The sequence below is a fragment of the Phyllostomus discolor genome, chromosome 13 (genome assembly GCF_004126475.2).
Source record: "Phyllostomus discolor isolate MPI-MPIP mPhyDis1 chromosome 13, mPhyDis1.pri.v3, whole genome shotgun sequence".
In the NCBI taxonomy this organism is placed as follows: domain Eukaryota; kingdom Metazoa; phylum Chordata; class Mammalia; order Chiroptera; family Phyllostomidae; genus Phyllostomus; species Phyllostomus discolor.
Window position 1 is genome coordinate 60,148,229 of NC_040915.2, and position 26,331 is coordinate 60,174,559.

A 26,331-nucleotide genomic window follows, 5' to 3' on the forward strand; every position below is an offset into this window, starting at 1 on the left:
TCCTAAATTGTTTAGTCTCAAATACGAGATGAAGAGGCCTTCTCGTCATCTCCCTCCTCACATATGGGGAAGCTGAGGTGGGCAGCAGCCTTGTCTGAGGTCCACCCCAGAGAGGGGAGGACCCGGCAGCAAACCAGGGCTACAGCCCCAGAGTCCCCAGTCCGAGCCTCCATCCTGTGGCCTCTCATTGGCTCTAAAACAAAGATCGGCTTTTCCTTCAAATGCCGGAGAGCCCTTCTCCTTTCTGTGAAGCCAGTGAGTGGTATTGGGGCTGCAAAGCACAGCCAGCCCTGTCCCATAGGAAACTCAGAGACAACTGTAAATTTCGCAGAGTCCACATTTAAAAGATGAGATGAAACTGTTGGAATTAGTTTTCATGATAGATTTTGTTTAATTCAGTTAGATGCTGGGGTGTGGGGAGTGGTGGGGGGAAATGGAGGTCACTGTACTTGAACAACAAAACAACAAAAAGATTTGATTAAGTAGTATGTTGTTGTGGGTCTATTTCTAAATTCTCAGTTCTGCTCCATTGCTCAACACGTCTATTCTTTGCTAATTCCACCCTGTCTTGATTATTCTTAAGACTATAGGAAATAAATATGTTTACTTAAATTTATTCTTTATTTTGGATAGTCTAGTTCCTCTGTCTTTCCATATGAGTTTTAAAATCTTTATGTTTATATCCACAACAAATGTACAGGAATTTTTGTTTGCATTCTGTTAAATCTCTACGCCGGTTTGTGGAGAATTAACATTTCCTATGTTGAGTCTTCTAACCCATAAACACAGTGTGCTTCTCTGTCCATTTAGATTTTTTATTAATTTCATGAATAGACAATAGTTTCAGCATAAAATTCTTTGCCAGTTTATTGATTTATGCCTAAAAATTTCATTTGTTTGAGGCTACATCAAATTTAAAATCTTCTGCATGGCTAAAGAAACCGTATCAAAATGAAAAAGGAAATGACTGTATGGGAAAACACATTTGCCAATGACCTTGCCATCGGAGAAGGGTTTGATCTCCAAGATATATAAGTAACTCATACAACTCCACACCAGGCAGGAGAACAATCCAGTTGAAAAGTGGACAAAAGGCCTGAATAGACACTTCTCCAAGGAGGACACACAGATGGCCCAAGACACGTGAAAAGATGCTCAGCATCACTAGCCATCAGAGAGATGCAAATTAAAACCACAATGAGATACCACTTCACACCCATCAGAATGGCCATCATGAACAAACCAACAAACAAGTGCTTGAAAGGTTGTGGAGAAAAGGGAACCCTCCTGCACTGTTGGTGGGAATGCACACTGGTGCAGCCACTGTGAGAAATGGTATGCAATTTCCTTAAAAAAATAAAATAAAACTGCCTTTTGACCAAGCAATTCACTGCTGGAACTATATACCCTAAGAATCCTGAAATACCAATCCAAAAGAACCTATGCACCCCAGTGTTCATAGCAGTGCTGTCTATAATAGTCAAGTGCTGGAAACAGCTCAAGTGCCCATCAGTAAACAAGTGGATCAAAAAAATTGTGGCACATTTACATAATGGAATACTGTGCAGCAGAAAGAAAGAGGGAACTCCTGCCTTTTGAGACATTGTGGTGGAGCTGGAGAATATGATGCTAAGTGAAATAAGCCAGTCGGCGAAATAAAAATACTGTATGATCTCACATATAAGAGGAACCTAAGGAACAAAAATAACTAAAGAGAAAGTAAAACCACAGGCACAGAAACGTGAAACACACTGACAGTGACCAGAGGAAAAGGGAAGGGGTCAATGGTAGAAAGAAGGGGCAGGAACTACTCAAAGAACAAGTATGACCCACGGACACGGACAACCCTGTGGGGACTGACTGTGGGAGTGTCAGTTGCGCTGGGTGGAGGAAGGCAGAGGGGAAAGACCAGGTACAACTGTAATAGAATAACAATAAAAATTTGTAAATAGAAAAAGAAAATATTTAAATGTGAATTCAATATAAAACTATTGGTATATTTTACATTGTTTTTAAACTGGCTTGGAAACCTGCTGTGTCCTTCAGAACGACAGCACATCTCTCCTGGGAAGACCCACATCTTATGCTCATCAGCTGTGATGACTTCTTGCCACCACATTGGACAGAGGAGGTTAGAGGGATGAGGTGTCCTTGGGTAACTGTCCCTGCAGTACATGTGACAGCCACCAGGGGGCGATGGAGGGCCTCATGACACAGAGGCCTCATTAGTCAGGAAAAGCTGCTCCACTTTCCACCAAGCCAAGAAGGCCGAGAACAGGACATGGAGGGAATACTTATGCGTGCGTCCACATTAGTCCATTCTCAAATACACAATATCAAATACAACTACAGCTTTAAAGATGAATCGGGATTATTGAACACATTTATTATTAGTCAGTGTAAGGATGACAATATTCCTTTTGTATTTTTAAATGAATAATCTCCCTCTCAGTGGGGATATTGTTTCCATAAACCTCATACAAGTCATAACATTGTACTTTGTGCATCTAGAGGGAAGACTAGGAAATATTTTCTTGAAGCAGGATGACTTGCTCTTTTTAAGAAAGGAATATATTTCCCTACCTCACAAGCACAGATCACACTTTGAGGTGACATCTCCCAGGATGGCACTCACAGGTGACCTCCCACGTGGTCAGGAGACCCACAGCACAGGTGTGAGCACTGGCCTGCAGGAGTGGCCAGCGGGCCCCAGAGGGACCCTGAGGTGTGAGTGTGAGGAGTGGACGCCCTGGGATGGGAAGGGCAGAGAGGAGCTGCTGTGGTCCCCCCAGCTGGGGACAGTGGGGGGCGTGTCTCAGGCACCAGACCCTGGTCCCCTCTCCACTGTCTCTCAGACCAAACTCAGGGGTCTGTCTGTCTGTCTGTCTGTGCACATGAGTCACGAAAGGCTGCACTGCCTCCTCCAAGCACACCTCCAGCATTTTGTACGTGAACTCATTTCACTGCACCCTCAGCACCACCAGGCTGACAGCCAATGTATTTCTCTGGGACAGAAGGTAAAAAGTGCTTTCCTGAAAATGTAAAATTTTACAGTTTTATAAAATTGAAAGGCTTGTGTCTTGATACTGCCACTGGTCGAAACACAAAGGCTTTGACCATGTGAGAAAACAACCCTCACATAAACCGTTAGAGACCCAGCCAGACATGAACCCTGTTCCTGTCACCTGATGCTCAATGCCCCTTTGACATAGGACCCTGTGCCCTCTGCCAGGGAGGGAGCTTCGAGAGAGTCCCCGTGTTTCCCACAGACAGACCCGTGTGTCACTGGGAAATGCAGGTGATGACATGTGAGGACCTAAGCACTCGTCACAGCAGACTCCAGGAGGACAGCGACCCGGGAAAAGAGTAGAGGGCGGTGACAGGGGTCCTGGAGTGGGGGCAGCAGGGACACGAGGCCCAGAGAGGGGCGGGTCAAGGAGAGGACCCAATCCTCAGGCTCTGGATCAGAATCCTGAACTGAAGTCTTGGTTCATCATGACTGTCTGGGGGGCTCTGGGAAAATCATAACCTCGCAGTCATAGCCTCCTACCCATCAGAGAAGAGGGCAGGCTGGGCCTTCAACGCAGGGATGACGTGGGGTTATTCTGATGTGGGTTATTATGACATCAGGTGAGGGGTGCCTATAAAACACTCCTCAAAGCTCACCATCCTTTAAGTCACAGGTGGCAAACACCAGGCCTGTGGGCAGGATCCAGCCCTCCACCTTGTTTTATCCAGCCTGGCACTTTGTTTCTACCCGGCAGCAGAGCCAACCTCCTTGCCTCCAGTTAAGGAGTAGTTACATTTATACAGTCATAAAAATACATTGGGCCCTTTGAAGGCAAATTCAAGGGTAATGTGGCCCTCCCAGGTGAAACTGAGTTTGACACACCTGCATTAAGTTCTTAGAAGTATCCATCTGATGCACTAGCTACATATGTAAGATGATATTCATCCTGTGGACACCAGGAGGCACTGTGGGCCCTGATTTGGGGAAATTTATAGGTTTAAGTGCCCTTGGCTGTGTTCAAGTGCAAAGGGCATGACTGAGGCTCCTTCGAAGACACTTCTAGTGGGTAAAATCTCTTAAGAATTAAACCCACACCTGCACCTTCTTCTGGCCTCAGGAAATTACCGGCAGGAGGCTGTTAGGCTCAGGGCTCAGAGGGGAGAATAGAGAACAGATTTGCATTCATGCTCCTCCCTCTTGAGCTGCCAGGAGAGAAGATAAGACAGGGGCTTGGAGAGGCCAGGGCCAGCTGGGCAGCCTCAGGGCAGAGCTCCTGGAAGCCACTCCCACCATGGACTGGACTCCCTTCTACCTCCTGCCCCTGGTTTTCTGCATAGGTCAGAGCATCCCTGGACACACAGGGAGACAGCTTCCCTCCAAGCACAGTCCCAAGGGGCATGTATCCAGCCTGGCTGTGTTTGGCATCATCCCTGTGTTTTGTGTCTGCAGGTCTCTGTGCTGCACCTGTGCTGACCCAGCCCCCGTCTGCTTCTGCCCCCCCGGGAGCCTCGGCCAAGCTCACCTGCACCCTCAGCAGTGAGCACAGCAGCTACACTGTTGCATGGGTTCAGCAGCATCCAGGGAAGGCCCCTTGGTATGTGATGTATGTTAAGAGTGGTGGAAGCCACGGCAAGGGGGATGGGATCCCAGACCGCTTCTCAGGCTCTGGCTCTGGGGCCGACCGCTACTTGACCATCTCCAACCTCCAGTCTGAGGACGAGGCTGACTATTACTGTTTGACATGGGGCAACAGTGGTAATGCCACAGTGACACAGGCCAATGGGGAAGTGAGACAAAAATCCCCTTCCCCATCTGTGTCACACTCTCCTCCAGCCCAAATAAAACAGAAGACAAAGCCGTGAGGAGATCTGGACCAGGTCCATATACCTCAGATCCTCAGGTGGCCCCTTCCTCAGCATTAGGCAGCTCTACAGAGGGTGGGACAGCAGTGAATTCAGTCTCACAGGACAGGGCTGACCGGATGTTTCTGGGCCTGTGTGTGAGTTGGAGACAAGGCATGAACAGAAGAACACAATCCCTGGTAATGGACCCTAATTATCATTGTAATGGTGACTGGGCCCCTCATTGGTCACCTCCCCTGGATTTATTCCCAGGACACCCAGCTCAACCAAGCTCAGGAGCCCCTGGGATGTCCTGGAAGCCTGGGTTCTGAACAGAGCAAACCTGTACAGGGGACACTGAGGACCCTCCCGTATCCCCGCCTCAGGACTCACCCTCCCTCCCTCCCCTGCAGGGTCCTGGCAGCTCACAGCGGTGCCCTCACAGGGAAGTGCTCCTGGTGGAGAGGACGGACCCCTAAGGTCCTGTCCTTCTCAGAGGGTGTCTCAGGGTCAGGATGACCTTACAGGAACTCCCAGCTGAGTCCTCAGTTGTCACCACACTGCAGGTCCCCACTCTTGCCTCTCACATTTGCTCAGGAAAGATCACCCCTTTCCCTCCTGCAAGCAGTTCTCCATCCCCTGTGTGTCCCCAGGGAACTGACTGCCCGTGTTCGTGAATCTGATGACCACAGGTGTGAGAAGGCCCCCTGAAACCAAGGAGAACCACGCAGAGACCCCAGAGACCACTTGCCGAGCTCACACACACAATCAGAAGTCACACTTGTCCCACAGTCAGACAGGACAAGTCTCAGTCAGGACACCAGATCGACCTGTCAAGCAGCTGGGACTGAAGGTGGGAAATTAGCACCTGACTCGTCACTGCTGTGGTCCCACTGATGCACGTGTAATCATAAATGACCAACTGATCGAAACTGTTCGAATTAACTCTAATGAGTCTGCAATAACCTAGAACAGCAGACGAAACATATCTAGAAATACAGTATTGTTCAGCAACGAGGAAATATTCACCAGGTCTGATGTCACATCCAATATTCCTGATTGGAAGCAAGAAAATACCAGCTATAATAAGCAATAAAACCAACCTGATCGTCCTGGCCATAAAATTTCAGAAATGATTGAATAGTTAGTCAAGGATTTTAAGAACATCAATATTCCATTTCGTCCAGTGCATAGGAGATGCTTGAACAGGGTAATGCAGACAAGGAGGACAAAAACCACGGCCAAGTCAACACATAGATGCAGACACTACAGCGTCTGAGACACAATGACCCTGATGTGACTGACAGCAGGTTCATCTCCGCAGAGGAAAGACAGTGACAGATGACGTGGAGGAGAAACTACGGAGAGGACATGAGACACAGACACATGAAACCTCGTTGAAAACACACACGGAAACATCAGTGTGTGGGAGGGCACAGAGGGAGCCTCACAGGCACAGGATCACAGGCTTTGAAGCAGAGAAGTCTGGAGGAGGTAGACAAAATATTTGAGAAAATACTGTCCAAAAATATTCTGATTTCAGTGAAAACTGAGACCCTACAATCCAAGATACTCAAGAAAGCCAAGATCAAACAATATACAGGAAATACCAAAAAACATCTCAACCAAATTCCTAAACCCAGTGTCGACGAGAAAATCACAAAAGCCACAGAGACTCGGGGCCCGTCCACGGAGAGGACACAGCAGAGGGACCAGGACAGAGGTCTCCCTGGAAACACCACAGACAGGGGGAGAGGGGGATAGAGTGTCTAAAACTAAAAGCAACAACTAAATGACAATAAAAACATGTCCACTTTCAAGTCTTTGCCCAGTGCAAGTATCTTACAGAAAGTGAGTAAAGTGAAACTCTCTCAGATGTACAGACACTTAGAGAACTGACACCCACAGACGTTCTGTCCCAGAGAGAGCAGAGGACCCGCCCGAGTCAGAGAGAAATGGGGATCTACACAGAGAAATTAATGGCATCCGGTATAGTTACTACATGTACAAATATGAAATGTTTTGTCATGGTAAATTCCATAAAAGATATCACTTTAGGCAAAAAAAAACACTAACAATGTATGTTGTGGTATATAATACATGATAAAGTATAAATATGACAATGTGACCTCAAAGGTTTGAGAAGAAGAGGAACCTGTTATGATAAACTCAGGTGTCTCACTCACACCTAGTTCAGGTGAATGTGACATTTCTCACAAGTTCGTAACTTCAGCAGCAGGAGTGAGGAGTTGCCAGAATTCTCTGCATCAGGACAGAAGGTCCCGTGTGACTTCCTGTGCAAACCAGAAGGGAAGCAGCAGCCCCTGTGCAGTGACAGTCCCTGTGGGTCACCTGCATGCTCACCTCACTGACACAGGACAGGGGTCACAGTGCAGTGGCTCCTCCTTCCCCTGGGTCCCCCTTAAGCTGCTCTGACTCCTGGGCCAGGTGTGTGTGCTCAGTGTGACATCAGTCCTGCCCCTCATCCCTTAATGTGACAGATTCATGTCACATTGGGATGACCTGGTTTGGACCATAACCACCTTAGCTTCTCACTGTCCTTCCTGCTCAGACAGAGACAGACAGACCCTCCCCCCAGGGCATGGACCCTGCTGTCCCCACACTCACTTCCTCCTGCTGCTCCCTCTTCCTGTCCTGATGGCAGCTCCAGAGTCCCCTCCAGAGAGACCCCTCCAGCCTCTCCCCACACGGGCCTGCCTGTCAGTTCCTGTCTGATCTCAACTAATATCTGAATACTACAACAGCTGCTGCACAATTATTCCCCTGTAATTATTCTCATTTTTTATTAATTTATTAGTGCTTATTATTTTCCTCACTAGTCACAAATTTTTCAAATTCAAAACACACACATGACAATAAGAGACGTGGGCAGACAGGAGCCTCTTGTCCTCCTGCAGCCACAAGTCTGGGCCCGACGGGTGTTCTGCAGACACTCGCCAGCCCTGGGAGGTCCTCACATCTCTCACTTTCTTGTCAACATCTCTCCAGTACAGGCTCTGCTCTCCTTCTTGGTGCAGACAGACCTCAGCGTGGCCACTGCAGCTCAGCTGTCACACCCAGGGCCAGGGGGCAGGAGCTGCACAAATCTAGTCAGTTCCATTTCTTCACAAGAGCTCAAGATGTTCATGTAAAAACCCAACTGAGTGAGACACCCACAGGCCAACACAGAGCCACAAGTTCAACACCAGCCAAGAGGGACCCTGGAAGAGCAATTGTCTGTCTTTGAACAGAGAATGGAAGACAAGGTACAGGTAGAAGGTTGTGGTGACTGTGCTGTGTCACCCACACCAGCGTGTCCACTGTGGGCTCCCATGTGCACACTGGCATCTGTGAGGCAGGACTGGTCCCGTGCACACGTCTCACCCAAGATGCAGTGTCTGACAGACACAGTGGGGCTGAATCAGTATTTGCTGGGTGAGTGTCTCCTGTCTCAGTCTTTGGGGCAATGCCAGCAGCACCCTATTTTTAATCTGCACTGGTGGTGGGCATCTGTGAGAGGCAGTCCCTGTGTTCTTTGTCCCCCATGCAAGTGCTAGAATCAAACCGCCACCCCAGGAATATATCAGAGATGCTTCAGGGGGCCCCGCCCTCTCCTCCTCCCAGTGAGCCAGTTCATACTTCCATGGGTGATCTGAGCAGCTTGTGCCTGGTCTTGGGGCCAGCGGTGGTTATGGAGAGAATACCAATCCCCCCTGGGACCCTCAGTCCCTGGATCAGGGAGTTACCACGAGTAGTGGGCTCAGACTCTGCACCTGGACAGAGCACACACCTGCTTCTACTGCAGCCAGTGTGGGGAGGCCACCAGGGGGCAGCAGAGACCACCAGGCAAAGCTTCCTGGAGACTGGGAGGGCCTGGCCATGAGGAATTCTGCCATGCAGGGGGATTATTATAATTTGTTGGGAATCATCTGTCCTTTATTAATAATTGAATTAATGTAATTGTGCTAAAACAGGAGGTTATTAACCACAACCACAGAAACAACCTGTAGGAAGAGTAGTAGGTTTTCTACACTATCACCTTTGACACGGATGACATAACGTACTGACTCTGACTCTCTCAGATTGGGTTCTTGTAGAATTGGTCACTTATCTGTCTCAGGTCCAGGTAATTCATTCCTGTCCAGCCCACCCCATTTCTGTTCCAACTCTGTAACTGTCACACCTTTTCTAGTACTGGGGCTGACATTGGCACTGGGGCACACAGGGGACACTAGGGCACAGCATCTATCACCTGTCCCAGGAGCTGAATCTGACTTAGACACTTCCAGCATCTCAGGATCTCCAAGTGCTGCATGTGCCCTGAGCAAGGGGGGAATGTCATTCAGGCTCTGATGCTCACACAGTCACTGAGGTGGGACCCTGCTCAGACCTCAGGCCTATATCGTCACCGCTGCAGTTAACACTGTATAGTGGGTTCAGAATATGCACACAGACATCAGTGTGAGCTCTGCTGGGACCAGGTTAGCCCAGGAGTGAGACCATGAGACAGTCTGGGGTGGAGATGTCAGTCCACGCTGTGGCACCAGTGGATGAACTGGATCCCTTGGGAATGAGGTGGGGTCTGCAGAGACCACCCCTCCCTTCCTTGAGTCTGTCAGGCTGAGCCCCCAGCAGAAACCACACAGCTCCTCAGGCAGCCCCCCTGAGCCCTGGCTGATTTGCATACCCAGCAGCTGTCTCTCCAGCAAGGGGATAAGAGAGGCCTGGGAGGAGAGCTGCCCAGCCTGGGCCTCAGGGAGCAGAAGCAGGGCACCTCCACCATGGCCTGGACCCCTCTCCTCCTCGGCCTCCTTGCTCACTGCACAGGTGCTGCCCCTGGCTCCCACCCTTCCCCAGCCCCAGGGATCTGGACAAGGCATACCCTGACTCTCAGCTCAGCAGAGCACTGCCTGTGGGCTCCAGATGCCCTGGGCTCTGCTGCAGGATGAGGGGGGGGGGTGCTGTACCCTCCACTGTGCTCATTGGTCTCAGTGAGCCTGAGGGGTTGCACCTGCCAGGGGAAGGTCCTCATTTCTTCACAGGCTTCATGGGTCAGCTGGATCCCTGGGCTTCTAGGGCTGAGACTGATGGGCCAGAGAATCCCTGTAGATCTCTCGAGCACAGGCAGGCTGGGATCTCCTGGGAAGGAGTCCTTCACCCTGAAACTCACCTCTTCTTTCCTCTCCTGCAGCCTCTGTGTCCTCCTATGAGCTGACACAGCCACCCTCAATGTCAGTGCAGCCAGGACAGACAGCCAGGATGACATGTGGGGGAGACAGCACTGGAAGTAAATATGTGCACTGGTACCAGCAGAAGCCCGGCCAGGCCCCTGTGCTGGTCATTTATGAGAATAGCAAGCGGCCGTCAGGGATCCCTGACCGGTTCTCAGGCTCCAAATCAGGGAACACGGCCACCCTGACCATCAGCGGGGCCCAGGCCCAGGACGAGGCTGACTACTACTGTGAAGTGTGGGACAGTAGTGGTAGTGCTCACAGTGACACAGGCAGACGGGGAAGTGAGACAAAAACCTCCGTCTGTGTCACACTCTCCTCAGGCCCCAGGAGGACTGCAGACAAAGCAGTGAGCAACTTTGGCCCAGGTCCCATTTCTCAGGTCTCCCAGTGGCCCCTCCTCCCAGCCTCAGGCAGCTGTGCAGAGGGTGGGTCAGGCCTGGATTCAGGGCTGGCAGGACCAGGCTGGCCTGCTGTGTCTGAGCCACAGACTCAATTCTGAAAAGAGGGCCTCTCAAAAGGACAGTCTGCTTGAGTCCTGCGTCCAGGGGTAACAGTTCTTACCTAGATACATCACAGTGACTGGGCTGCTCTTATGAAATGCTCTGGATTCATCCCCAGAGCTGCCAGCTCTGCTGAGATCTGCAGGCCCCAGGCTCTGTGGCTGCCCAGGACTCTGAATGGGGCCAACCAGCGTCTGCACACCCAGCACCCCTGATGGAGCTAGGTGACCAGGGCTGTACCCTAACCAGGAGGTTACCACGTGGCAGAGAATTGGCTCCCTCAGGGTCATTCCTTTCCCCAGGTGCGACTCAGGCCCAGTCACAGCCTGATGCCAAGATCCAAGGCTCTGCCTCAGGTCAGAAGGACCTAGCAGCCCCCAGTTGAGTCCCCCACTGTAGCCAATCTGCTGTTCCCAAGTCTTGCTTCTGAGCTTCCCTCCAGAGAGACCCCTGACACCTCCCTGAGTGAGGTTCTCCAGGTCAGAGGGAGTCTCCAGGGCCCCAGAGAGGAAATCACAGCCCAGGGGGAGCGAGTAGGAGAGGAGAGGGCCCCACAGAGAGGACACTCTGGGCATCTGCAAACGTTCCCTGAGACGGGTGAGCGCACGTGGGAGGAAACCAGCTGGGGCTGAGGAGGGAGCCCCTCAAGGACACGGGAGGGGACGGTCACAGGTCAGCACCCCAGCCTGCAGGGCTTGTGTCCAGTCGGGGGGCAGCTCCCAGTTCAGGCATCAGGTGGACGAGGCAGAAGCTCTGTGCCCCACGGAGAGGAACTTAGTCCCAACCAAGGTCTGTGCTGGTGGCATCTCAGAAAGTGTCAGTGAGAGCAGGTGGACACAGGATGGGCCTGTGACCAGTAAGTCACTGAACCCCAAATGGGAGTCCCCGACACAGGGGGACGCACACATGTTCCAGATCCAACAGGGATCAGTCCCGTTGCCTGACCCCCTGTCAGACTTTCCTGCAAAGAATCAGGAAAACAGGGCTGTTATGAATGTGAAAACCACTTTGTCCAGAATGGCCCTGAAATGTCCCAGATGACACAATTTGTGGACTAGGAGAAACATAATTTCCTGTGATCATAATGGAGGAAGAATGATTTGACACGGCAAGGGAAGACACAGAGGAAAAAAATGCAAATTGGAAACCTGGATATAAGAGCTGTAATATTGGGGATGGAAAATGCACGGGATGAGACTGACAGCCCATGAGATGCTACCAGGGAAAACACTCAGCTCTTGTGTCAGAGCAACAGAATCTGCTCATGATGAAGCCTAAAATAATGAAGATGAAAGTTAGAAAGGGATTCCACCTTCTCTCCAAACACCCTTATGTGGCTGTTTGTAAAACACTTTTCTCCACGACATCATGGGATCCAGCACCTGAATGAAGCTCAGTCTGATGAGGGCAGGACAACTCAGCACCAAGACCCCAGTGGCCCAGGAAGGAGTTGGGGACACAATGGGAGGAAGTGAGAGTTTCCATGGCGACATGGTAACTGAGACCAGAGCACACAGGTGCCCTGAGATCCACTAAGATGCAGCTGCAGCTGCACCAGGGAAGGGGGGGCCCAGGAACCTGCCTGTCTGACTGTCCTCTCCTAGGACCACACAGGGAGTGGATTCACTCTTGTCCACCTGCCACTCACAGCTCAGTGACAGTCACCACAGGAAGGCACCATCTGTGAATCTGAGGGGACCTGCTCTCCCTCCCACCCAGGCTCTTTGTGATCTTCGCCCTGCCCTCACCCCTGCCCACATCTGTCCCTCCCGTCAGGGTTGAGGCCCACTGTGTCCTGACTTCTCATTTGCTAGGCATGTAGGGCCCCTGGACAGATGGCGACTATATCTATATCAGGAGCAGCAGTGGACTGGACATTATAATTCCGTCTCCTGATACCAGCAGCTGTGACTGCAGCCCAACATGGCTGAGGTAGAAGGTCAGAAAGCAAACCGCACAGACCCCCAGGGATAACCCGGCCTCTCCGAGCCTCCCTCTGTGCTCCGTGCAGCCCTGAGGCTGGTAGCTATGGAGGTTCCCACGCAGGGCAGGGACAGGACTCTTTGCCACAGTGTCCCAGTGCTGGGAAGGGGACACAGTCCATCCTGGGCTGGCCCTCCTCTCTGCCTGTCCCCTGCCATGTTGTCCCCTCTCCTGACACGGGAAACTGTCTAGGTTCAAGGCTGAAGAAGTGAGTCCCCTCCTCCCTCCCACCACTGGGCACGGCGTGTCCTTGTGAACACGAGCGCATGAGGCACCTCAGGACACACGGTGTCCCCGCCTGTGGTCTTCATCTAACTGGCGCAGCCAGTCGACCTTGTCACATATTCCGCTCAGATGCACTTCTGTATGAACCTGTCTGACTTTATTTGGGTATTTTGAGGACTATCATAAAAATCACTGAAAATTAAAGGGCGTGTCTGGTGAGTTCAACATTAAAATAAGGTGCTGTTTGTGATATCTATTTATTTCATATTCACTTTTTAAGAACAAGGTAAGTCACCAGGCCATTTGTCACTATTTAATTTACGACATGCAGTGTAGTAGCTAGTATTGTGTGCCTTGCATGAAACATAAGTAAAGGGAGGGTGTGTGGGCTTGTAGGAATAAGGAAATAAGAATTCAATAGAGATCAGATTAGTTTGGGTAGCCAACAGGATGCAGCACTTCCTATGAATGAATAAGGGAGACTGGACCTCTGGAGGCTCGGGATGAACACCACCGGGCCGGTTGGTGCTGGTGGAACAGAGGAAGGAGCGGTGGCCTCCACAAAGCCGCCACCTGCTTGCGGTGTCCTCGTGATGGAGGTGTGCCGCCCCCTGCAGGTGTCAGACGGGACTTTGGAAAGGAGCTGGGAAACCAGGCCATGCTGTGCAAAGTGTGCCCGCCTGGTTAGAAGGTGCGGGAACTGCAGAGTGCCGACCACACCCCTTCCAGCGGGACCCATCCCGTCGCCCCACCTTTGGGCTGGAAATAACAGGTGTCCCCGAGTTCCAGACACAGCAGGACTAGAGTGAAGCATGAGGCAAGTAAGACATTTTTCTTGCATGCAAAATGTAAGAGCGTGCCCAAACTTTGCTAATCAAGATAAATAATATTTAATACAATATTTTTAATCAAAATTAATATAAAAAATATTTCCATGATGAATAAAACATCAAACTGTTAAGTAAAGTCAGGATCCCACCCCACACAAGCAAGACTTGTCTCACTTGCTTCACTTGCTCCCCACCCTGCCTCCAGACCCAGTCCAGGTTCCAGGGGCGAGGTGGGTGCCGGGGAAGAAGCAGAACCAGGGTGCTGCCCCTGCATCTCCCTCTGGCCCGGTCCAGTGGAGCCCCCACCTGGTCTGCTGCCTGCCTCCATCTTCAGAGCTCCAGCCCTTTCTGGGCTTTGCCTCCCTCAACTGCTGGTCTCTGCTGCCCCCTACTGGACTCTGTCCTTCCAGCTGCACCCCAGGCAGCTGGACTGGGAGAGTTAGAGGTTAAAATACTGACATCTTCCGAAGCCCCCAGTTTCTGGCTGGCCCTTCTGTGTCCAAAAAGGCTGGTCCTCCCAGGTCTAACTGGTCCTGGCAAGTCCCGGGACATGGTCTTTACACCAAGCTACTGTCTGTCCTAGGAAAGAAACCCCCCCTCTTCATGCCTGTTTCTTCTCATCAGTGGGAGCTGGAAGAGCCCCGCGCCACCGGTGAGTCCGTGTTGTCTAGTGAAACAGCAGTATTCTCTCCCCACTTGCCAGAGGGGCTGCACTCCAGGATCACCAGAAGAGCCGGGGTCTTTGGGGCCCCTGGAGACCCCTCAGGGGGCCAGGGAGCTGCAGGGCCAGACCCTGATGCTGAGGACTCTCAGAGTCCAGTACCTTTGTCGAATTCCTAGATGGGTCATTCATCACCCTCTGCCTCAGGCCTCCCTCCCCACACCCTGCAGGAATGACAGCGAAATGCTCACGGTGAGATGAGAAGGACCAGGGGCTCGAGTTGGGGAACAGAGGGGAGCACAGAGCTGGGAGCCCTGGGCTGGGAGAGAGGAGTCCATGGCCTCCAGCAGGTGTGTCGGACTGGTGGGATGGAGAGTGGGCTGGAGACTGATCAGCAGGGGGCAGGGTGGTACCCTCTGACTTGGGGAGCAGGGCAGAAGTGACTGGGCAGGGCCACACCCCTCCACTCCAGGAAAAAAAGGCCAGAGTGGGATGCAGAGGACCCAGGAACCCTGAGTGAGGGGTATGATGAGCCAGATAGCAGGGCCCGTACTGCTCTGGCCCAACCTGAATCCTGCCCTCAGCACAAGGCACATCTGAAACTGTGGGGTGGGGTGGGGAGCAAGTCTGGAGGGGCCAGAGCTGCAGCTGTATCAGCTGGGAAGTCCCAGCCCATCCCTCGAAAGTCCCCAGGCTGTAGCCAGACCCGGATTTCCGACCGCAGCCACCACAGGAGGATGTGGTCGGTGGAGGATGTGGTCTGCGGTGGGGTCTGCCCAGAGGCAGGTGCAGGGGCAGGGGAGGAGGGGCAGCTGGGGATGGTGAGACTAGGGACAGACCCTTCTTCTCCCCAAGACCTGGGGCCATCCCCGAGGGAACCACACCTTCTGGGTCCTGGACATGGGGTGAGAGTCACCCCACACAGGGGTGACGGGATAGAGCAGCTTCAGCCCGAACCCCTGGGGCAGACCCTGCCCCAGGCCCCCAGGAGCCCCAAGGTCAGAGGCTGCAGTGGGTCAAGCACCAAAATGGGGAGAAGCTGGACTGGATCAGGGGCCTCCCAGGGCCTCCCCTGCACCCGGCATCATGTCTGTTAGGGCACACGCTCCCGTCACTGTTCAGGACCTTGACTGTCTCCAAGGCCAGGGACCTGTGGGCTGCACAATGCAGCGCTGCCCAGACCCGATCTCTCAGATGCCGCCCAAGCAGTGTGTGTAGCGTGGGAGGACCCAGCCTGGGGTCCCTTGAAAGCTTCTCTGCTGAGTTTGGTCAAACCATGAAGTCCCAATCACCATCACCAACTTCACTCCTTTCTTCCTGCTCCCTATTGCCATGACCAAGAGCGGTAGCGGGCCTGAGAATTTTACTCTACTTGCAAGCTAAAAAGTGAGCCTGCTTCAGACTCCCAGATGCCGGCAGGAAACACGAGACTTTTGGGCCAGAGACAAAAGCCGCTGTATTGCTCTTGGTTTATCCTTCCAGTAGCCAGAGCGTCAGCATCATCAGGAACAGCAGCTGGAATAGCAGCATCTCCTCCCACCGGCTCTCTGAGCCCCACAGGGTGATGTGAGGAGGACCAGGTGACAGCTGCACATCCCCAAATCTTGGGACTTCAAACATTTTACACTGGCTGGTAAGCACAGGTTGCTCCCGAGGGAGCCCGCACCTCTGCCTTCCTTCCAAGGCTGTTCACTATCCAAGCATCCTTGGAAAGACAGTCAGGCCCTAAGACAATCAGCGCCTTTGCTCACGAGACACGCAGAAATGAAGAGGCCCTCAGACAGCTGTCTCCCGGCCATCGGTATCCACACCTATGAACTGAAGTCCCTGGTTATTTGTTACCGCAGCCCATGGAAAGATCTGGATTGATGCTCACCTAATGTAGCAGAAAAACTAATGGGTATCTGACTCAAAACATGGACCAGACAACTTGTAATGGGACCTCCCAGCAAAAGTCAAGGTTGGTGGGTCCTGGAGCCCCCATTGGAGTTGCTGAAACAGGAAACTGTTTCTCCTGCCGGCATCTGGGAGCTCCAGGAGCTGTTGCTCTGGACTTGAGCAGATGCATGAAAGATCCTATGGCCAAAAAAGCAACTGGAAAGCAAGAGGGTAGGTCCTGGGTATGACAGGCAGGAACCCCAAGTTCCCCCAGACACCTAGCAGCACGACTCCACGGAGACCCACAAAGTGGCGTCTTCAACGACAAAGCACACCCCGGAGCTGTGTGAGGGCCAGGTCCCCTGGCTGGGTGGCCCCAAGAAAGTGCACAATCTGCTTGAACAGCACTTTCCTCATCTTCTAGGTGGGGGAGACCACCTTGGCTCATAAGGGAGCAGATGCTGTTGCCAGGGCTACATGAGCAAGGTCACACTCATTGTTGTATTATGTATTATATTCCTGCACTTCAAAATGGGCCCCAACCCAAAAAGTGCCTGAGCAGCCCATCCCTCCTGCACCCCTGCCCAACAGAACCCAACCCTGGCTCCCCTGGGTACAAAGCACAGCCTTCCAGGTGGGTGGAGAGCCAGAAATGCAGGGGACAAAGTCACTCCTAGATTCCAGCTCACCCTGCACCCTGCATCCCTGGAACTGCCTTGGGTCCTGCGTGCATCTGCTCTGGGCTTTAGTTTCCCCACCTGTGCAACAGGGCCACTTGGCTCAAGGACACACTAAGAGTTGCTCCAAAGCCCACAGTAAGAGGAGGCAGACAGGGAAGGGGCATTTGCTCTGTGCAGGTGCTTAGCAGACACATGATCAAATTCACCCTCGGGCCTGCCCCCATTTCACAGATAAGGAAACTGAGGCCCAGGGGTAACCTAGGTCTGGACGGTTTCAACATTCATGAACTTGATATTGCTGCTTGAATAAGGGGTAGAGGTCACTCCCCGTAAGACCCTCGCCTAGCCGAGAAGCTGAGTGAGGAGCCGGCCAAACCTACCGGGCCTGACCAAGCCAGCCATGGAACGGCCGGGCTGGACTGCAGGAGCAGAGTGTGCAGGGGCCCAGCCTGGGGGCCTGGTCAGAAGAGAAGCCGCAGGCCCGCCCCAAGGAACTCAATTGCTCACCTACTGGGTGCTTGGCTGCCCTCCATGGCCTCTCCAGGCCCCAGGGAGACATTTCACAGACCAGAGGTGCCCTTGGGGACCTGGGGGAATCCGGCAGGAGCAGGTGTGTTCCACCCAGTGCCCCAGGGGTGGGGCTGACGGGGGTTTCCGTGGGAGATGGTTGAGCTCTGGTCCCAGCTGCAGCAGGGCACTTGGCAGATGCCACTCTAAGGAAGATCTCCAGGGGTAACAACTCCGGAGAGGACCAGGCACTGGGACAGGCACCAGAGAAGGCCCAGGCAGAGGACGAGCTATTCAGGCCAGGTTGCACTGGGATGGCCACTACCAGTAAGGACCTGGGGCTTCTACCAACAGCACCTGCCTCTCCGGGGAGCTCACACTGAAGCCCAGGCTGGAGGTGCCTTTGACCCTGAAGGCAGAGGAGGCCCAGGACAACATAAGTGGGCCATAAGGACTCCGGGAGACAGAGCCCTGGCCACAGGCAGTGCTGGCCACTGCTGCTACTGGACCTGGCCATGGCCACCGTGGCCCACTGTCCCTGAGAGCAGTGCTTCAGAGCAAGGCCCCAGGCCCCAGCCACGGCAGGAAGCAGCCCTCGGAGCCTGAGGGACAGGTAAGGAAACCCACGCAGCATGTGGGAAGGATGTGGAGGAAGGGAGAGCCTGCCGGACAGCAGGGCCCTGGGCAGACACTGGCTTTATTTAAAGAGTTGGCGTTTTTGTCTGGTGTGGATTTGTTTGTGTTGATTCTTATTTTTTTAATGAGGTACTTATTTTAGAGGCAGACCCTCTGTCTCGGGGTCGCCATAAGATCCTGGAGTCAGAGCAGGATAGAGGCCCAGAGAGGTGGCCACAGTGCCAGGACTGGAAGAAGTCCCAGGACTGAGTGCTGTGACTTCAGCCGCGCGTCCTGTGTGTTAACCAAATGATCCAAGAGAAGGGAGCAAGGGCTTGGCTTTGTCTCCCCCACATCCCTGACTCCTCGACTCTCCTAGGTGATTCCTGGGGCCAGGTCTAGGGGCGCAACTCAGTTGGACCTGAACCAGGGAATCATGTCCCGTTGTGGGGACAGACCCATGGACATTTTAGGAGCAGTAAGGTTGGGGGGGGGGGAGGCCCAAGTTGATCTTACAGGGCATCCCCCTTAGCACCAAGAGGCTAACCGGTGATGGGAAGGCTCCAGGCAAAGGGAGCCGCGCGGGGGAGAGAGAGGAGAATGCAGTGCGCAGGTGCGGCAGCTCCAGGGAACTAACTGGGCGCCAGAGCGGGGACGCAGACCATGCGGGTCTTGTGCTTGTGCGCCGGTTTCATCTCGGGTCCCGGAGGAACTGTTGAGAGATCGTAGCAGGAAACTGTCAGAATCAGATTCGTGTTTTGGAAAAATGGCTTCAGACCAGAGACTGGGGTGAGGCCTCATTAGAGGATGTAGAAGGTGCAGCAGCCGAAGCGTGCGCCCTGGGGACGCGGAAACGGCGCGGGTCGGAAACCTCCTCTGACATCGGAAAGTGAACTGCAGTGACAAGACCGGAGGGTGGACGGAGAGGAATGGGCACCCTCATGGCCTGACTGTTGGAGTCTAAAATATACAGCCATTTTAGCGATGCAGAAGTCATAAAAAAACATGCACTTATTAAAATAGTGTAATTCCACTTCTAGGAATCCATCCTTTGACGGGGGGGGGGGGGGGGGGTGCTGGGGGAGATAATCAAAGATATAAGCAAAGGGTTACAAACAAAAATGATTAGCCCAACATCCTTAATGACGGAAGAAAACTGGAAACAACCTAAATGTCCCGCAGAAAGGGCGTGAGCAAACAAGGCATGGAATACTCATCCTAGGGAACCGCGCACCAGCCTCCCAAATCGCGTTTCTGCAGCATCTTGAGTAATATGGCTCATTTTTTAAAGGATATGCACAATGTCCAATACACAGAATGCTTCCAGTTGCTTTTTTTAATCTGTGTGCATTTTTAAAAGTTTGTCAGAAAATGTAGAAAAATGTCAATGATATGTCTCTGGCTGGTGGGATTTTACCTGATTCTGATTCTTGCTTTACAGTTATCTGTAGTTGTGAAAATATTCACAAGAATATTTATCTTATTTTCATCTTCTAAAATAATTTTAATACAAGAGTAACATGTCCTTGTGAACAGAGATTAAGCACAGAAATATATGAGGTAAAAATTGAGTGTTTCTGCTTATTACCTCTCCGCATCTCACCCTAAAACCCACTAGGCAGCCTCTGTAGTTCGGTGTGCACGCTGCCGGCTGCTCTCCCACGAGTGCAGGTCCCTGAAAACACGCACAGACACATCCAGCCAGGGTGCGGGTTTCAGTTTTCAGAAACGGAATCGCACTCCGCATATTTCCCTGCAACCAGCTTTGTAAACAACCTGTTCTTGACATCTCCTATGTCAACCCATAGGGATCTCCCGTGTTCTCGTCATGGCTTTGTAACACTTCAAAGTTCAGAGAAACCGGAATATATTTAAGCATTCCCCTATTCATGGACAGTTAGGCTGTTTCCCATTTAAAAATATCAGCTACAGGCGACGCCCTGTTGAAATCCCCACAGGCACATGCATGCGCTGTGTGTGCCTGGGCACCGGCACGCGGGCATTTCCACAGGGCAGGTGCCTGGGAGTGGAGCTGCGGGGTCAGAGAGAGGGCGCTCTGGGAATGTTCCCAGCCAAGCCCAGTGGTCCTCCAGAAAGGCCGCTCCAACGCAAGGTCACCGAGGTGAATGATGGTGCCCTTTCCTCTACCTCCTAGCCCATGCTGTGGTATTGCTGCTGTGTTGTTTATATATATATTCCCATTTGATGAGCAAAAATGGAAGTATGTTTGTTGTCTGTTTCTTTGATTGTTGAGAAAATGTATTTTCCCTTCCTATTTTTATTGACTCGTTTTATTTCTTTTGTGAATTTACCACTCATCGTTTTGCCTGTGTTTCCAGTTAGTTGGTTGTATTTTCTTATAGAACTATAGAAACTCTTTATCTGTTGGAGGTCGCAACCCCCTTGTTAACCCCCTGTGTTGGAAAAATTTTTCCCTGATCTGTTTTATGCTTTTTGTTAATGGAGTCATTTGCTGTAAAGCTATTTTTAATTTTTGTATGTCAGATTGGCTTAACTTCTTTATGGTTTCTGTGATCTGTAGCAAGCACGGAGAGACATCTTTATTTCAATATTACAAGATCATTGTTCTGTTTTGTTCTGGTGTTTGCATTGTTTTGGTGTTTGTAAGCTTGTTTTGGTGTCACCTGGAGTTTATTTTTGTGTAGGTAAGGATGTGGCCGTATTGATTTTACAAATGGAGAGCCAGGCATCACATACTTGTTGAATGTAAATGCAACTTCTATCAAACACTAAATTACTGATTTATCGCTGTCCCTCTGTGGTTTTCACGATCTAATGATCTAGCCCTGCATCCGTTCCACCCTGTTTTAACTGTTTCGGCTTTCAAGTACGTTTTGGTATCTGGTAGGGAGAGACCCCAGCCTTACCATTGTTTTTCAAAATAGCCGTGTCTATTCACTGTCATCATTCTTTCTATTGGGCTTTAGAATCAGTTCACTCGTTTTCAGAAACCATTCTCTTGGTGTCCGTTTGTGGTTCCGTGGGATCCAGTGGAGAAGAACTGACATCTGTGTGGCGCGCGGCGTCTCCTTCCAGGACCTCGACCTGCCCCTCCCCATGCTCATTTCAATTCGCCGAGTTGTTTTGTATTTTATTCCTGCAAATCCTGTACATTTTCTGTGACATTTATTCCTGGGGGGTTTAAATATAATTGTTATTGAAGCTATAAAAGTTTCCCCAATTTCATATCTTAAATGGTTACTGTTTGGATAGAAGTGAAAACTACTGATTTTTGTATGTGGCTTTTGTATTAAGTTACTTTATTTAACTCATAGTAGTTCTGACAGTTCTCCAGCTGATTGTCTTGGGTTGTTTTTTAAGTGGATTATCACATCACCTGCAAAGAACAACGTTCCCTCTGTTTTCCTAGTACTTACCCTTTCCCCCTTCGCCTCATTCATGGATAGAACCTGTGGAACACATTGAATCATGAAACTCAGAGTGGGTGGCCTGGCCTTTGAGAAAGTTTCACCTGTAAGTGTGAAGGTTGCTGTGAATTTGGGGAGATACACTTCACTGAGTTGAGGAAGTTTCCTCAGGAAATTAATCTAATAAAAAGGCTGGATGTTCACTTTCTTTAAATGAGAAATGAGTGTTGAATTTATACTAAGATTGTCTTAAATGCCCCCCGTGACCAATGGCCCTGCTGCTGCCCAGGTGGAGAACGCTGGCCCTGATGCCACGGGTCACCTTCCCATTCGGGAAAACCGTCCCGGGAGACAAAATCAGATGAGGCGAAGCCTGAGGTATCTTGCCGTCATAAACTCTTTGAGTGTGACTTGGGGGTTTCTGTTTATTTGTCTCAGTATTTTCATGGTATTTTTGTGTAATGGTAGGACATCTAAAACACAGAGCCTGGAGTTCTGGGTGACTCCAGGCCTGTGGCTTGGAGAGGAACCTGCTGAACATGGGGGAAGGGGAAGGAGTGTCCATGGGGCCTGTTGAGTTTGAGCTGACTGCAGGGCATTCAGGAAGAGTTCAGGAGGCAGGGTGCACGTGAATCTAGAGCCAGAAAGAGAGGTCTGGCTGGAAATAGGGACAGGAGACCCTTGGGCAGCCGTCGGAGTGCACAGAGTAGGTCAGAAGCAGTGAGACAGGGAGACAACAGGCAGAACGGGATTCTGGGGGCCTGGGGGCATCAACGGTCGTGGGAGAAAGGAAAGCGAGGACTAGGTAGTCTTAGACACCAAGGGAAGGACAGACACCAGGAAGAGGGATCCCTTGCAGAGATGTCAGGACACTGGGGAGGGGCCTCAAACTTGACCAGGTTGAGGGTCTTATTGGCTTTGACTTGACAGGTTTCAGGAAAAGATGGGGTGAGAGCCAGGGGGCCCCCAATCACATCCCAGCACATGAAACATTTGGGAGCCATTGTTGGACAAATGGACAGATGATGGATGGATGGATGGACGGAAAGACAGTGGTGTGACACATCAGAAAAACTTTGTGAAAGAGGCAGAACTGAACTGGGCCTCAGCGTGTGGAGACAAAGTGGGAGGGGGTCTCCACAGAGGAGCACTATTAGTCAGGAGTGGCCTGGAGTGTGGCAGCCCAGGGAGAGCTTCACCTGGCTGGGACATGGGATGCTATGGGAAAGGAACACTCAGAGGCCCTGAAATGAGGCCAGGAGAGAGGTCAGGCAGGTCCGAGTTCCACCACCCAGCTGCTTGAGGGGGCAAGACATTCAGAATCTTTGTTGGCACTGAGCGTTCAGTAGTAACCAGGGCAGCCTTGGGGGTGCCAGGCAGTTGAAGGAACACACTAAGTCACTCCAACACATGGGTGGCACCTGCCTTGAATGAAGGGGCCGGGCATAGGGACGCCTCTGGGCTATGGACCCACCCACGGTTGCCCCAGCCTCTGGGGGGCTGAGTGCCCACTGCCTTGCCCCGCCACAGAACACAGCTGCAGTCCTGCGCCCGTCACGCCCAGCAGGTTCCTGCTCAGGACTGGTCCCCGGGGCACAGGCCCCAGGTGCTGGCCTGGTGGGTTTTAGTCTGAGCCTCAGTCACTGTGTTATGTTTTCGGCAGCGGGACCCACCTCAGCGTCCTGGGTAAGTGGCTCTCACACCTTTTCCATTGCATCCCACCCCACTACTGTCTTGGGAAAGTCTCTCCTCTCTCCATGGGCTGCTTCCCTCTGCCCTCCAGCCTTACAGACTGACCCCTACTTTCTCCATGGGGCCCAGGGAGGCGGGTTGGTCTCAGGGTAAGGAGCAGGAAGGACTCCAAGAGCAGAACCCCAGTGGCCACTCCAGAGTCTGACACTCAGACAGGACCAGGTCCTAGAGGCCTGGGCTGGGGGTTTGGCCCCAGAAATGGGGTCTTTACCCACTTTCAGGGCAGCTGTCTGCAGGGGTACAGAGACCAGTCTAACAGGGTCACTGGGCACCTTGGAGATGGCCCCAGGCGCTGAGAGAGTCGGGCTGAGGGCTCCATGCCCATCCAACCTGGGGGAGCCAAACAGGAGGCTGAGGCAGGGCTGGGGCTGGCTGGGACTTAGCCTTTGGGGACACAGAGGACAGCCAGAGGGGAATGCCTGGAGGGCAGAGAGAGGGTCTGGCTCATTCTGGGCTGAAGCTCTTGGGGCCTCTGCAGGGCCTGGAGGATGTGGGGCCACAGAGACTCGGGCAAGATGGGGCAAACTGGCAAGAAGCCAGCCCTCTCAGGATGACAGTCAGAAAGGAGCGGGTCCCAGGGGCAGAGACTTGCCTCACCCTGGATCCCAGGGAGCCTGGGGGTCCAGGAATCCTATCTGTCCAAGGGTCAGTCTCCTGCAGAGTGTTAGATTCAGGAGGTGGTGAATGGGGGAGTGAATGGGGGACTCAGAGCTACAGCTGCCCTGTGAAGTCAGGGGTGGCTGTGGGGCCTCTGAGCAGCCCCAAGAATGCAGCCAAGATTAAGAGTCCTGGGGTCAGGGCATAAGGAAGATGGAGGCAGGCAGAGACACAGGGAGCTCCAGCTGCAAGGACCCGGCTTTCACTGAGAGCTAAGGCCAAGCTGGGACAAAGCCAGGTGCCGAAAGGAGGCAGGCGGCTCTGGGCCACACTGTGTGTTGGGCTCAGCCTTGGGGCCTCCCCACATGCAGCCATGATCGTCCTGGCTGCCTGGGCAGGGGCAGCAGACCACAGAGGAGGCCCTAGGCTCCAGAAGAGTTAAGTGAGGTGGGGGTCTGGCCCAGGGCTGAGGGCCCCAGGAGGTCAGGGCCAGAATCTGCACTCAGGAGGGAAGACATCCTGCCCTGCTTACACTCAAGGGAACTGAAGCTACAGGTGGAGGGGCTTGACCAGGTCACCTGGGAGAGGTGAAGTGGAAGGACTTCTGAGAGGGTGAGAGGCTGTTTTCTGTTCAAGGGCTGAGTGGAAAGCAAAGGGCAGAAATAGAAGAAGAATCCCCTGGGTGAACAAACACAGACACCATGGGACTAACCATAGAGGCTGTAGATTGGGTTGGGGGAATCCCAACACCTAGATACCTGCCCTGCATCTCACACCCCCACCCCCACCCCACAGGTCAGCCCAAGTCCGCACCCTCGGTCACTCTGTTCCCACCCTCCACTGACGAACTCGGCAACAACAAGGCCACACTGGTGTGTCTGGTCAGTGACTTCTACCCAGGAGCCGTGACAGTGGCCTGGAAGGAAAATGGCAGCCCCATCTCCCAGGGCGTGGAGACCACCAAGCCCTCCAAGCAGAGCAACAACAAGTATGCGGCCAGCAGCTACCTGAGCGTGTCAGCCAGCAAGTGGAAATCTGCCAGCCAGTACAGCTGCCAGGTGACCCACGAAGGCAGCACTGTGGAGAAGACAGTGGTCCCCTCGGAGTGTTCCTAGGACACTGAGCTCCTATATTTGGGGGCCCTGTTCAGCCAGAGCCTCCTTTCCCCAGCTCTCCACTGTACCCCTGGGACTCCTGCCCAGGTCTGCTCAGACTGGGCTGGTCTCACAAACTCCCCATTTCTACTTCTCCTTAATAAAACCCTGATCATTTATCATCTGGCATTTCTGGTGTGTGTTCTGTATTCTGAATGGGTCTCTAGGTTAAAAGGTCAGTAATAAAGGGTAGGACAGTAATGACATGAGGGCCCATCTACTCACCATCCACTCAACCAACCTGACTTGAATCAGCTCTGAGGACCAGTGGGAGCCCTGACCCAGAGCAGGGACTTGCCCTACAGGGCCGGCCTTGGAATGCTGTCCTTGTCCATAGGGAAGGGAGAAGGGCTGAGTGAGCAAGACCCAGTGGCCCTGAGGAGAAATCAGGGAGAGATGAAGAGGGATCCAAGAGAGTAGCAGTGGGCTACAGTTGGAAATATGGGGAAAGGATACCCTTGGGCCAAGGCCATGGTCTTGGCTGTTCCATCAAGGAACCCAACAGGGAACGGTGAAGGGATCATGGGTAGCCCATCACCTTGAAACAATGGAGAGCTTTGAACCATGCATCCCCTGAGTGTGCTTCCCAAACTTTGACAATGCATGTTAGCCAAGTAAAAACACAGACAAGGCTTGCAGCAGAGATACACTTTCATATCATGTAGCCTAACAGTTCCCCAATCATGCTCACACCCCCTACCGACTCAGGGATCTCTGGAACAGGCTTCAGGGCATGGTCACTGGTGCTGGGAAGAAGGGGTGCAGCTGAGGCACAAGGAAGCTCAGTTTATGTTCTGATGGGCCTGGGGCAGGCTCAAGGTGACCCCAACAGGGGGCTGGGACACCCATCATGAAGAGTCTCCACACCTGAAGTCAGATCAGGGAGAGAGGTTTTATGGTTGGTTTACGATGGAGCAGGTGATGTCAGCCGGCAGTGGGGGGCACCCCGGAGCACTAGATGAGTAGGAAAGGGCACCGTCCGTCCTGGGCACCAGTGATATAGAAGAAGGGCATGCTAACTGGAATTCAGGACTAGAGTAAGACTAGCTCAGAGCAGGGTGAGGGTGGCCTCTGGGTTCCAGCAAAGTCGGGCTTCCCTGGTGACATGGAACCCCCAGACCACTCTACCCACATGCCCTCTGTCCCCTTGCTCGCTTCGGCTCAGCCCTGAGTGCACCTGCAGCTGGTGCCAGAAACACATTCACTCCCAGGTCCCTGAGACAGGTTTTGTCCACCTCTCAAAGGTGCAGGCCCATCCAGCTCTGTCATACCTCAGGGTCTCTGGCCTCTTAGGTCCCTTGTCTGAACCTCCAGCTCATCAGGGACATGAAGCTGCCTTCACCAGAGCTGGTGAGCAACTGGGACAGCCCAGGAAGAGAGCTTGCAAGGACAGGGGGCACTATAGCCACAATGGGGCAGAGGAATGGGACCCCCTGGAGCTTGATCCTGGTGACCCACCCCCAAATCACCCGATA

The 26,331-nt window shown here is 52.5% G+C and overlaps 1 protein-coding gene and 3 gene segments (V, D, J or C); all 4 read left to right on the top strand.

Moving 5' to 3' along the window:
• The window catches only part of LOC114509077, an 863,521-nt gene extending 838,539 nt beyond the window's left edge, over nt 1-24,982 (top strand). The window contains 2 exon segments of the V gene segment in view: nt 23,001-23,039; nt 24,498-24,982. Coding sequence covers nt 23,001-23,039; nt 24,498-24,817 — 359 coding nt within the window.
• LOC114510192 overlaps nt 1-26,331 on the top strand; it is a 902,657-nt gene that overhangs the window by 856,716 nt on the left and 19,610 nt on the right.
• The window catches only part of LOC114509076, an 805,173-nt gene that overhangs the window by 751,647 nt on the left and 27,195 nt on the right, over nt 1-26,331 (top strand).
• The window catches only part of LOC118497944 (immunoglobulin lambda-1 light chain-like), a 122,927-nt gene that overhangs the window by 87,954 nt on the left and 8,642 nt on the right, over nt 1-26,331 (top strand). The gene's annotated exons all lie outside the window — the stretch shown is intronic.